Source organism: Sorex fumeus, unplaced genomic scaffold (genome assembly GCF_029834395.1).
Source record: "Sorex fumeus unplaced genomic scaffold, SorFum_2.1 ptg000014l, whole genome shotgun sequence".
In the NCBI taxonomy this organism is placed as follows: domain Eukaryota; kingdom Metazoa; phylum Chordata; class Mammalia; order Eulipotyphla; family Soricidae; genus Sorex; species Sorex fumeus.
In genome coordinates this window covers 28,316,185-28,329,960 of record NW_026606071.1, presented here as the reverse complement: position 1 = coordinate 28,329,960, position 13,776 = coordinate 28,316,185, and the positions used below count along the sequence as shown (strand labels likewise).

Here is a 13,776-nt window from a genome sequence, read left to right as displayed (position 1 = left end):
CAAAAAACATTCATGTTTTTGGCTTAAACTTACAAAAACAGCTTAAGTAAAAAACCTCAGACAAGGACCTAACGTCCCCATGGTGAGGTACAAAATTTTTCACAAATTTTCTTCTGTGGAAATAATTTCTGATCATTCCGTTAGTCAGTTAATGGTAACAAAAATAAAAATAAATTATTGTGGGCCTCCTATGGGGACAGGCTTGAGGCCTGGTTGAGAAAATGGAGACAAGGTTGGAAGGCAGGTGGCAGTGGTGGTGGAATTGGTGGTGTAATATTGAATACCAGTAACAAATCATCATGAACAACTTTGTAAACTATGGTGTTTAAATGAAATGGGGAAAAAACATGGGATGAAATGATATTACTTAATGAACTTCTTTCTATATGTCATTTCATTTAAAGCAGTTTCTTAATGAAACTACTTGCTAAATAAAAAAATCAACAATAAAGGTAATATAAAGTCTGATAATAAAAAATTTGAGAAGACTTTTAAGTAGGGGATACAGTTAAAAAGTATTATGCAGTCTAATTTTAATTATTTGTTATATTAATTTATTATATCTTATAGAGCTTGTATGAAGAAGTATTATTACCCTGGTCCAAAATCATGATGTATCAGAAGTGATATGATTTTGCATATAAACATGAACAAGTGAACGCAGAACACAATGGTATTGTCTCAATAGTATTTTATTTATAAGTTCACAATTAGATCTCTTATAATAACATAAAAATGTTCAAAAGACAGGAAGGTTGTCAGAAGGACTTTTCTTATATGCAGAAGGAAGAAGGACCTTGTGCTTAAAATGTGTGTAACTCATGGTTTATTGCGGGCCTTGGTAGATTAAAAAAATCTATAATCTGAAAAAAATTAATATCACTTCCAAGTTATTTCAAAATTGATAGGGATAGAAATGAAATGGCATAAATATGGATTTAACTTGGTTCAGATTAAAATTCAAAGTAAACAAGAATAAAGCCACCTCTGAATTATCTACCATCTGCTGATATACTTCAAAACACAAAATTGAAAACCAGTGTCCTTTGAAGGAATGCATGCTTTAAAGACTTCTGTACAGAAGGGAGACAAATAATCCTGGATGATCCAGATAATAAAAATTATGTTTAAAAAGTAAAGCACAAACATTAGGATAAAGGGACTCATACACTAAACCCTTTATTTGATTTTAACAAATTTTTAGAGTATTTTGGCATATGAATGTATCCTGAGTATGGCAGAAACTATTGAAGACAATAGAGTCTTTAAAGCACAGATGGAAAGATTTTGGAAGATAGAGCAGCAACTTTCTCTACTATGATCATCGTTAATCAGCACCATAAAAATATTAGCTGCAAAAAAACACATAGAAATGCATCATCTACCAAAAATAAGGCAACAGTAAATACATGAAGTCTTATGAAGAACAATTTATTTAGAAAGAACTCTTTAAGAAGTTTTGTTAAAAGTGACTATCAAAAATTTAATTACAAGGGAAAAGACTATTATGGCATAACTAAGTAAACTGAAATAAAGTTTAGTATCAATATTCATCTCTGGGAAGAAAGTTGGAAATCTGTTCCTTTTGAAGAAAATGTGGCTGGGGCTGATTTAAGAAAGGAGATGGGGCATGTATTCTTTATACTCCTTTTCCAGCACTGTACTGCCTATAGTGGAAAAGACTCTTGGAGTCCACATGGCGAGATTTCTGCACAGCTTCAGCAAAAAGTTTGGTCACCTAGAAACAAAAGAGTAGAAAGTTTAGTAACCCATGTGATATAAAAGTGAATATTGGATGAAACAAGAGTGAAAAGTGGCAGTTTCTGTTGCCAATTTTCAAAGCGACATGGGATTAAAAAAATATGGCATGGAAGCTTTCTTCTTTATCTTAGGATTTATCATAAATGAGATTTTTTTCTACTATCTACCCCTATCAGGATTATAACTGACTCATGAAAAATATGTTGGGGAAAAAGTTCATGAATTAGAGTGTGATAAATATCGTATGTCCTGAGGTTCTTGTAAAATTAAACATCCTCATGTGTCATTTTCAATGATTAGGACAATTTCTTGGAATAGATCTGTTGTTTTAATGTGGTGGTGTTCATTTAGAAGCAATGTAATGAGTCAATATATAATTTTATTATAAACATTTAAATAAAACTTTTAATTCCATGAAATATAACACTTTCTATTAAAAGGTTTATAGTATGTTAATGAGGGAGCCAGGGGTACCTGTGTCTTCTGATTATCTCGGTTGTCTGTACAAGGTAGTCCATAAACTAGCATAAGAGTATCACTATTTTAGAATGTTAAAAGAAGAGAAGGAGAGAGATGTGCATATATTGAAGAGTGCTCTTATGGGAATAAAAGCTGAAATAAAAATCACATCTAAAGAACTACACTTAAAGAAAATAATATACCTGAAAATTAGTGAGTAGGGCAATTCCACTGTCAACAGCTGTCCTCCGAATCACATAATTATCATGGACAAACTTGGTGTTGTTATTAGGGAGGTTAATCACCAGGTCAATGCTGCCATCTTTAATCAATCTGTAAAAATAAACAAAATAAACCAAAACTTGTATCTTGCATAATTAGTTTGCAAAATATTAGCATGAATTAATATTATCCACTAAATCAATGCCATTCTGAGTTGATTGCCACTTTCCTAACTCTATTTATAGGTAAATGCTTAAATTACACTCATTTTGGAGGTTCTAATTGTTTATTATCTTCTTGAAAGAATTCTGGCAAAGTCTATAGGAAATATTTGTTTTCTTTGTGAAACACGTCTAGAAAAGTAAGAAGAATCACTGAGTAGAAATTTCTCTCTAGACTAAGGATTGCTAGATGACGTTCAGTTTATAAGTCAATGATTCCTACAACATTGAAGGCCAGTCCACCCCATAACCTCACTCTTGCATTCTCTTATCTACAATTCCTTCCCCCAATGTTCCTGGTTGAGAATGCAAAGGGAAGGTTTCCTGTGATTGGTATTATATTATTTCACACTCTGTTGCTAGAAACATGGAAATGTCAAAACCATGGTGTTGTGTGCTAATTACTGTTTTACAGAGTTCTAAGCAAGGAGTTTATAGGATCTTTGGAAGTCTCTAAAGTCTGAACAATTTATTCTTCTTCTTTTTATCAATTTGATAATAATTTAAATTGCCTTCTTAAAAGTCCTAATAAAATATAATTTTCATAAGAATTAGTATAATTTAGCAATTCAATAGGCTGTCAATTAAATGGAGCAACCAAGAATGATCTCCAATATATGGATTACATTAATTATAAAAATTTGATTTAATGTTGTTTTTTGAAGCTCAATCTGGTTTCTGAAATAACATTATTCAAAAACTAATTATGATATGGCATAATGGAAAATTAGGTAAACCAATGGATGGAGCTGCTTTCATGAAACTTATCATTTCTCTTGCAAATAGCAAGTGCTCAAACTGACTGATTAATATACTGATTAATAGCCCTGACCAGGGCTCCGGCAGCCGAAGACCTCCAGGACCAGCCACCACCATGCTGAGACCACTCTCCGCACACATGAAGGTACTGGCAGAGGGACAAAGCCACGCAGGTTCCGGGGCCGAGATCTCCAAGCCTACTCGAATTGGAGTCGAGCATCCTCCACCCAGATCCTCCAAATTCCAGTAGGCGGGGGTCACACCCACCACCTGGCCCCCTGGCGCCGTGTAATCCCATCAACGGCCAAGACTCAGAGACTATAACATCCAGCTCCCAGACGAGACCAGTGCAGTCAGTCTCCTGCCCCTGCGCCTGGCTGTTCCTCGCTGGGGTCCCTTGGAGGGGAGCGGGTTGATTAATATACTAACTAGGTGAAATGTAACCAATATTACACTTGATGTTCACATCACATAATATAAGTCTAACATGAAATAACAAAGTGTTTTGATAAAGTTTTCATATGCTAACTGAGAAACTGGTGTTAGTTAAGGAAAATGCTTGGGAATATTTTAAGGGATACAGCATTTACATAGATGTACAACATGTACACAGATGGCACCATATATTTTATAGGTAAATCACATTCCATCACAGTAAATCTTAACTATCATCCACATTTTCCTCAACTTATTATTGCAGAGTAAGGTGACTTTTCACACCCTACTAGCTCCCAAAAGTAGTCCTAATTTTTTTGTCAGAAAATAATCTGCCCAGTTCTTACTTTCGGATGGAAGAGAGGCTGGGGTTCTGTCCTTCCTGAGATGGCCATGCCACTGGAGTGGCAGGAACATTGTTGGCATTGAGCCAGTCTGATGTGGCTTCTGTGGCAAAGAGCTTCATTTAAAATGAAAAAAAATAAATGATTAGTGTATCACAGAAAAGACTTTGTGGAGCAACGATAAATACTGAGACACAAATGTCATTTTATTTCATTTCTAAACTCATTTTAATTTTATTTCTAAGCTTATTTAATTTTAGCCACTATGATTTATAATACTATTAATGATAATGTTTTGTGCATATAATGTCTCTGTACCAGACCCTTTACCAGAGTGTCTCCTCCACCTCATCATCCCCTTCTCCCCATCTCCCAACCCCACCATGGAAAGTTTCATTCTGTAGACCATTATTCAAGTTCTGTCGCTTTGGGCCCTCTGTAGTCCATTGCTATGCTTCCTAATATAGTATCATTCTGTATCTGCCACTCTACTTCTTATAAAAGCCATTTTTAACATATTGCATATAACTACTGTTGAGTATAAGGAGGAATATAATACTAGATATAGACTAGACTTGGTAGCTACTCTTGCAAAAGAAAAACTACAGACTTGTTTATGACTGAGAATTCATTGTTAGCAGGTAATCAAACTCTCGTGATCATATGTCCAAACACATAGCATTGGAGATATCTTTGTTCATTAACCAACCATTAAAAGAAGTTTCATAGCAAATACAATTCTAATAGTTAAAAATGTGACTTCACATATAAATGGAAAAAAAAGAGAAAATAAATGGATAATTATTGGACTTTTATCTCAATTTAACATAGCAAACCAAGTTTTCAGCTGGAAATTTCTTTTACAGTTGTGCTAATTTTATTAAAACTAGTCATTTTGATTATTTTATTCCATTGACGTTTTGAAACTTCTTAAACATTTATATCAGGTTGGTATAATTATTTTATTCTCTAAGATTTTCCAGTATTTTCTTTGGAGATATATTCCAATGCTGACAAATATCAACTTAAAAAAAAAAAGAATGAACACCACATACCTTGAAACCTTCATTGTGTAATTGTTCTGCCACACCAAGGAATCTTGGACGGAATGATTGCTGAAATTAAAACAATTTAATCAAATTTACTTTCTATACATACATGCTCTTTAGTTATGTACAATGTGGTATTCTCCCGTGAAATATCATTTGTTGCTGGACACTTATTATTCAGATATGCTGAATTTTTATTTTATCCATTGATATTAAGTATAAGTTCTTATTTTAAAATAAAAACAAAATTTCATTCATGCTTTTTTTGCCTCTATTATCTTATTATTTACCTTGTCTTCAAATGAATTCACTCTCCCTATTTATTTATTTGGGTTGTGTTTTGGTTTTGGTTTGGTTTGATTTTCGAGCCTCACCCAGAATTCAGATCAAAAGTATGCAAGTCTAATTACCTACTGTACTATTTTTATACCCACCCCCAGCTTCCTTTTTAATTTACTTATTTTCTATAGATATATTCAGACATAATCTAGATCTGCAAGGATCCTTTTCCTGATCAGGGAGAATAAAGGCACATGAGTTAGAAGCGTAACACTAACTTAGCCTCATTGGATGTCCTGTTTAAACTGCTCTTATTGCTGAGATTGAACTTTGTACTGGTCTTCTAAAACCAGACCCCTATTTTGCAGCTCAAATAAAACCCCTTAAAAGAATTCAATCATACAGAACTCAGGTTTGATTCACTCTTAAGACAAGATAGGGTTTGTGGCTAAAAGAATGGGCTCTGAAGTCAACAAACTGCATTGTAAATCCTGGATATAGCATTCATGGTTAATATGTGCTAAGAAAAGGTCATGTTTTCAAAGCTCTGTTTTATTAATTTTAAAAGCAGGAATAGGATATTTTTATGTTTCGAGATTCCTCATAACCAAGTTCTTGAGCAGCATAAACTCTCTCTGTGACGCTTTCCCCATCTTTGAGACTAAACATAGGATCCATTCATAGGGTTGTTTGTGAGCATTTGGTGAGCTAATTTCAAGTAAGGTATGATTGAACAAATTACTTACTTTGGACAAACTGGCAGGCTACCGAATGTAACCTGCCCACACGGCAGAGTCTGGCAAACTCCCCGTGGCATACCCAATATGCCAAATACCAGTAACAATGATGGGTCTCATTCTCCTAACCCTGAAAGAGCCTTGAATATGGCACATTTTAAAAAATCTCAGGGCTAAGATGAAGGAGATGTTACTGGGTCCTGCTCGAGGCAATTGATGAACAACAGGATGGTCGTGATCGTGATGATTGAATTACATCTGGATAATTAATAATCATTATTAAAATAATTGATCTCTCAGTTTCCAGATGCTTCCTGCCCTGGAACCCTACTTTACAAATCTGGGTTCTTCTATTAATAATCACACTTAAAACACTGACAAAGTTCTCTCTAATATATATTTACATCCAAACAAGCTTTCCCAACATTCCATTTCACCATTCAGATATTTTCACATAGTTCATTACAGTGACCTTCCTAAACCTCAACTATATCCATCTAGCTTCCAGCTTCTGCCCTCCCTGATTCCTGCTCTTTGTTATTAGAGTTCCCCCCTTCTGAACATACCTCTCCACTGTCACTTAATGCCAGTATTTGCAAGACAGAGGTAAAGAGAAAAGAAAGTGGAATTAGGCAGCTTTACATGAAAACCTAACTCAGCTGAAGTAAGTACACAGAACCATGTATTGTTAGATACATACACAATATCTACATGTACATATACATTATTTATAAATATATACTATTTATATATTTTTATTTGAAACATTTTAAATATATATAAAAGATATATTTTATTTTGAAATAAGATGTTTTTAAACACAAAGAATGAAAACTGATAAAATTTGGGACCTTAATAAATGGTTTGTGAACTATTTAGAAATCATTTTGGCTATTTTTTATAAGATCAAATAAATGATCTTATTTTATAACCTCATAGAAACTAAGAATCAACAATAAAACATAGCAAGATTCTTGGGCAATTTTGATAATGTTCAGCTCATAAAACCTTCTAATATTTACTTGCAGAGGCTTTCTGAGAACAGATCTAAATCCTAGGAAAAGACCCCAAAGACTACGTTCACATATAAAATTCTTTCAGATCCTGGCCCTCTCAATCCCAGAACTGCAGTTTTATGAGAGGAAACTGTGGAAAATAGAGAAGATAAATGCAACTCTATGAATCTCAGCTAAGGCAGGCTCAGGGGTTATTCATGACAGTCTTTTAGAACGCGAATTGCAACTGTGCACAAGATTGTAGCTTTCCATTTCTGCTTAGGAATAAACAGAAAAAAATAGTCTTAGATGCAAGAAACGTATGAGTGTACATAAAAAATAAAGTAAGTATAAAATCAGAAAGCAACTCACAGTGCCATCGATGCAATGAAGTGAGGCATGTGGCAATCTACTTACAAGTTGAACAAAGAATAGAGCAATCATGTATTCATTTATTTACTTGGAAGCCAAGGGGCTAAATTAGATGACATTTTATTTGATCTACATATTTTAAAGTTCTTATTAAAAATAAACTTCTGGTTTGTTAAGTGCCCCAAATATGTAGGATTACATTGTGACCTACTAAACACAGAACAGACTTATGTCTAAACAATTAGGTGTCCACCACACACTTAACTACTAGGTATATTAATTGTATACTGTACTATGCTCAATCTCTTTAACTTTAACACCTAGCAAAAAGTCACAAATAATATATAACTACTGATGAATCAGCATGAACATATCACTGAACAGGTTTCTAAAATATCATTTCACAAGTACAGAAGTTCTCAAATGTGGTCCCTTTAATATCACTATCATCCAAGAAATTTGTTTGAACTAGGAAAATGGAGTCCTGTTCAAGACCTATGGAGATCAAACACTCTGAGTTTATTTCAGTAATCTGAATTTTAACAAACCCACTAGGTAACTCTATGTAGAAATGAGAGTGAATTAGAGGATAGGAGAACTACCCTTTATTCATTTTATAATTTGAAATGAAAATACGCTAACCCCAAACACAATGAAAATGTTGTGGGAGGAGTACTAGAATTCTTTTTTTTTCCCTTTTGCCACCTCAAAGTAAAATAAGCCAGCAAGTCCTGTAAGACCTGAAAACACTAGTCAGAACCTCATTATGGAACTGTTTCAGTGTTGTCCCCCAAGTGGAAAAGATAAATATCTGACATGACAGTATTGGCAGTTCCCAGCCAGGGAACTACTCTGCCTTCCAGTCTGGGGTGTTGGTTTTCATAGTCACATTATAAACTTCTATCAAACATGTATTGAACACTTGTGACACATAAAACAGCCTCTCTATAAAAAGAAATTACAGCTGTCAGCTTGCATCTGAGTAGCCCCAGATTTAATAGCCGATTGAAAATACCTGGGTAAGGAACCATTTGTTACTAAAGGTGAAAAGTACAAGCTGATTTATTTTCTAGAAAATTCTTAGAAGGAAAGATCTTTTCAAATGAAATATGCATATATATGTCTTTCAATGATCATGTTCACATTAATATAATGTCTGAATATAGAAAAAAGAAGCCAAAATTATACTGAGTGATGACTGCAGACTTTATAGGAATGACTGCATTGATGACTCGTAGGTTGTTCCTAATGATTCCACATTGAAGATAAAAGGTTATTCATGTCACTCGAGGTTGTCTTTTCAAATAAAATGCTAGTTTGTGTTTTAGAGCTGTGCTCCAGTGCAGATGTCAGGTTATTCAACACTCCAGAAACCTCACTGAATAGCCCAATCAGTAAGGGAAAAAACAGAGTGTGCTCTTGATCTATCTACTCTAGAGTAAATCATTTATTGTTTGGAGATGTTCCAGAAGACTTCAAACCAAGTAATACTGCCTATTCTTAGCAACTAAAAATAAATCTTGATGGCATGTAAAACATCTAGAAATAGTGGTGTTGTAGGGGGTGGTCACAGTTTATATTGGTATTATATAACTCTTGATATACGAGAGACTTTTTGGTCGTGACAAAGCATAGAACAGTTAAATTGACAAGAATTATTGAACAAATACAATGCTTTGATTTTCACCCCGATGTTCTAGTTACTTAGATTGCATCAATAATTTTATTTTATTTCCCAGCTAATTTTATCCTTAGATTCTAACTTCGCAATGAAGAGAGACTGTATTTGTAAAGGAATATGGTGGGGGGAAAGAAAAGTGTTAGAGAAATTTCAGTGACACTAATGTGTCTGTGCATGTGTGTTTACACACATATAATCTATGTAGTAAGTGTCAAGAACTGACTGATACATGCTAGTAATAAATTACTGTTTAAACCATGTGTTAACTATCAACAATAAAAATAAGTTTTCTTAGCTCAATTACTTTAGCCTCCTCATATTTTTTCCACGATTTTCCCCTGCAACATTTTTTGGAAAAAAAATAATGAATCCAGGTATTTTTTTAATAATCCTTCTAATAGCAGACAACTGGGTCAGAGGAAAAGATCCTTACTTCAACAGATATTAACCATTCTCCCAGTTTAGACACAAAGAAATGAAAAAGACAAATCAGCTAAAATGGCACTAGCTAGGAAGACATTTTTGTAAGTGAATTCTACACAGCATCACAGTCAATGAATTATTGTCATAAAGCACAAGTTAAATTGTGTGCTTTTTATCTTAGAATTTCTTAGAATACTCAGCTACTTTTTAATGCATTGATTTATTAGATTTAACTCCTTTGTACATGCTACAGATGTTTTATGTCTGAATTTATTCAACTGATTTTAATATAAATTCATCTGACAAGGTGAAATAATGATAAATAAAGTGATTTAAAATATATAACATATCCTCATATATCTAACTCTACCTTTATCCCATTGTTTATTGTGAAATTGGGTAAAAAGTTGAAACTAGATTCATCCCCTTCTAATTGAGAAGATGTACAAGTGAGTTTTGTATTTATTAACTCTCTGGTTAGTACAGACTGTAGAATGTTCAGAGAAGTAAGTATATGGGTCACTTTCCCCCCCCAAAATCAATGGGGATAGTAATTTTACATATGAAAATGAAAATGGAGCAACTCAACATTAACTATGATGACAGAAGATTATATCACCATCTATTATGACCCATTTCTGAAGATTTATAGCCTATCTGATCAATTTTGCCAAAGCTCTAGACAACTTATTTACTATAATTTATTTAATAGTCTTTAATGTACTCTCAACTTTAAAATTAATACATGCATAGTAATTGTAATTACACATCAGAGTCACGGTCTTCCCGTTGTTCATCAATTTGCTCAAGCAGGCCCAGTAACATCTCCATCGTGAGACTTGTTGTTACTGTGTTTGGCATATTGAATACATCATGGGTAGCTTGCCAGACTTTGCCGTGCAGGCGAGATACTCTCGGTAGCTTGCCGGGCTCTCTAAGAGGGGCGGAGAAATCGAACCCGGCTCTGCCGGGCTGCTGCGCATGAGGCAAATGCACTACCACTGTGCTATCGATCCAGCCCAGACCGTAATTACACATATTAATTATAAATTTTAAAAGTGTATTTCAAAAATATAATTACTATATATATATACATATATATATATTTAAATCCCTAACATTCTCTACTCATGCATAGGAAGAAACTCTTAGAAATAACTCATATAGCTGCTGGTATATTCATTTCCTTAAAAATAAATGCACTGAAATATAGAACTTCAATGATCAGACCCTCCTTGATTTGAAAAAACATTTTTTCCTATACATAACCATTCTCTGCAAAGCAAAATTTCAGTTCACTCATGCCAAAATCATACAAACACTTTGTAGGAATCAAATTGATTTTTGCTTCACATTTCCTTGAAACACTGGAACTAAACAAGGCACAATTTTATACATCACTGACTTCTTAAGCTGGTATTTTAAAGTGTTAGCACTATTATGATTAGTTGTGAAGACAGGGACTAAGGGCATGGTCTCCTCTAAATGTCCCCAGGTCTCACATAAAACTTTAAGCCATAATTGGAAGTGGGGAAAATACTCTCGTACTTGTAACTTAATAATACTTAGTCCCCTTTTATAACCTGATGAGTCTCTCACATGGTTCAATTTGTCTCTAAACTGCCATTAAGCTTCACAATCACAAGTCATCTTGTTAGCCTCTGCTCTAAATGCTCACCATCGCCCTTCTGGCTCCTTTAAGATGCAAAATCCCAAGTTACTCTTTGCAGAAACTTCTCTAAAGGCACTACTTTTCCAGCCTTTGGAGTCTAATTTTCTGATAATAAGACCCTCCAAACTAAACGGTATCTACAATAATCAACCACTGACTTGAGAATACCTGGTACTGTTTTAATTATATTTTTATTGATTTCTATGCATCCATGCAGGGTTTAAGCTTATTAAAAGTACAGCAGGGGTGATATGTGAGATCATCTAATGCTTTTATAGGATCCAGCTATTACTAATTTCAAATTAAAGTGAATTAGCAATTGAAAAGCATCTAGTATTTTAAAGAAATTTCAAGACAGAACTATCTGTACATTCTCTTAATAATTATTCCAAGCAGTAATAGGTTTTCTGGTTACCATTTTGTCTTCAAGATTTAGTTGACATTTAATAATAAACCAATAATTCACTTTTCATTGTATGACTATTTTTATTTATAATTATTTTATAATCCTCTTTGACCTAGAATACTTGTCAAATAAAAATATTTCAAAAGCCTTCTCTAATATACACTGAAGCAAGCTGATTTCTTATGCCCATTAAGTCAATGTTCTACAAGAACTTTCCGTCAGTTATGGAGTGTCAGGCTGAGGAAATTTTTCAAATAATAAACATGTGTTCTTCAACTCTTAATGTTTAGCATTTTGAAGATATTAAAGTGTTAATTAGTGGATGTGCAAGAGTAAGGAAAAGGAGAAGATAATATGATTTCAGCTTCAGCAATCACAAAGAGGTATCCCAGCATATTACTGGAAACAAATAGGATGCCTGAAGATGAAGACTTAAAGGCAACCAGTCAGAGATAAGGAATGCATACAGCAGACATGGATGAACTGGTAAAAGGAAAAGTCAGCAGCTACATAGAGCAGAGCAAAAAAGCCTTATGGTGAGCCAGTTGTGAGGGGCTAAGAATGATGAACTAAGAGCAAAACATGTAGAAAAGAAGGAACTTCCAAAGAATAAGATATTATTTTATGGTGCTTTGTATATTTACTTACTTATTTAGGCTTTGGGATCATACCCAACCACAGTTATGGCTTACTCCTGGCTCTGTACTTAGGAATCACTCCTGATAGAGCTCTTGTATGGTTTTGAGGACCTAACCCAGGTCAGTTGCATGCAAGGCAAACATCCTGCCCATAATATATGTTTCTAGACCCTTTTAAAAAAGTACTTTAAATCCTTTTCCGAGCCAACACCCCTAATGGGCAGACTCTTATTCTGTGCATTTTATTTATTCAGTCCTTTTACTGGTGATTGTCATTTTCTTCTCTTTTCAATTTTTCCCCTTAACTGGCTACGCAAAGAAAAAACAAAAATCTGAGAACATATAGAGCACAAAAAACCATTCTTTAGATCAGTTACTGTTATCGTGAAGTAAAATGTAAGAGCAATTTCCTCTCTTGTATACCGCATATAATTTCCCTTTCTTTCTAGAGGACACAGCACTTACCTGGATTCCAATCAGGATGCCTTTCTGGGGTATCTTAAAGCCTGTGGACAGCATTGCCTTTAGGAAAGCTGAATGGATCCCTTCACCAAAGCAAGCCACCTGTTCAAAAAATAAGTGGAAAGTTATAAAGGGACAAAAAGAGTCAACCAGGCTTACGAGAAAAACAAAAACAGTTACAAACTGAAATCACTTTGCTCATGGACTCCTCTGCTAGATTTGATTGAGTTGCCCAAAGGCCATGCAATATGAATCCAGGGATTAAAAGACTGGCCAGGGCAGATGTATCTTATGTTTTTAATTAAGCATAATGAATGAATAAGCAATTCTTCCTCTACCCAACAACACTCCATGGAGCAACATAACTGGATGCTACTGTGAGGTATTTGGATAGAAATCTCAGCTTCTGGTCCATAATGTGGGGAGTTACCAAATGTTAATATGACTTAATGTTTAAATAACAGTACATGTCGTGTAAGCTAGGCAGCAGGGCATGAATTCACGGGTCAGTAGCAGAAATGCATAATTGCTGATCAGTCGGTTAGAAGTCATTTCCTACAGTTTATAAGAAAAACTTCTAAAAAACTCAATAAATCCATGAAAATCTCAAAGGAATTTGTGCTTGTTGTAAAAAGTATTCTTCACAAATGAAGCAAAATACCCTGCTACTAGTTCCGAATACTGCAGCCATATTAATGTTTAATGCTAAGAAATACAGAAACTTCTTCTAGATTAATTATTTTGGAACTAAAAGTCAAATGACTACCTTCACTATGAAACAAGTGGGAAGAAGTTCTGTCATGCACATTGTCACTTGGCACAGATACAGAACCGCCATTACAGTAAATAACACTGGTGGTT

At 34.2% G+C, this 13,776-nt stretch overlaps 1 protein-coding gene across 1 annotated transcript in view; it reads right to left on the bottom strand.

The window, feature by feature from the left end:
- Window positions 1-1,415: 1,415 nt before the first annotated feature.
- Window positions 1,416-13,776, bottom strand: part of CPS1 (carbamoyl-phosphate synthase 1) — a 120,820-nt gene continuing 108,459 nt past the window's right edge. Inside the window, exons 34-38 of the mRNA XM_056111879.1 lie at window positions 12,919-13,017; window positions 5,257-5,316; window positions 4,205-4,317; window positions 2,424-2,553; window positions 1,416-1,738 (exon numbers count right to left, since the gene is read on the bottom strand). Coding sequence (XP_055967854.1) covers window positions 1,640-1,738; window positions 2,424-2,553; window positions 4,205-4,317; window positions 5,257-5,316; window positions 12,919-13,017 — 501 coding nt within the window. The 3' untranslated portion in view covers window positions 1,416-1,639. The remainder of the gene's footprint in view (window positions 1,739-2,423; window positions 2,554-4,204; window positions 4,318-5,256; window positions 5,317-12,918; window positions 13,018-13,776) is intronic.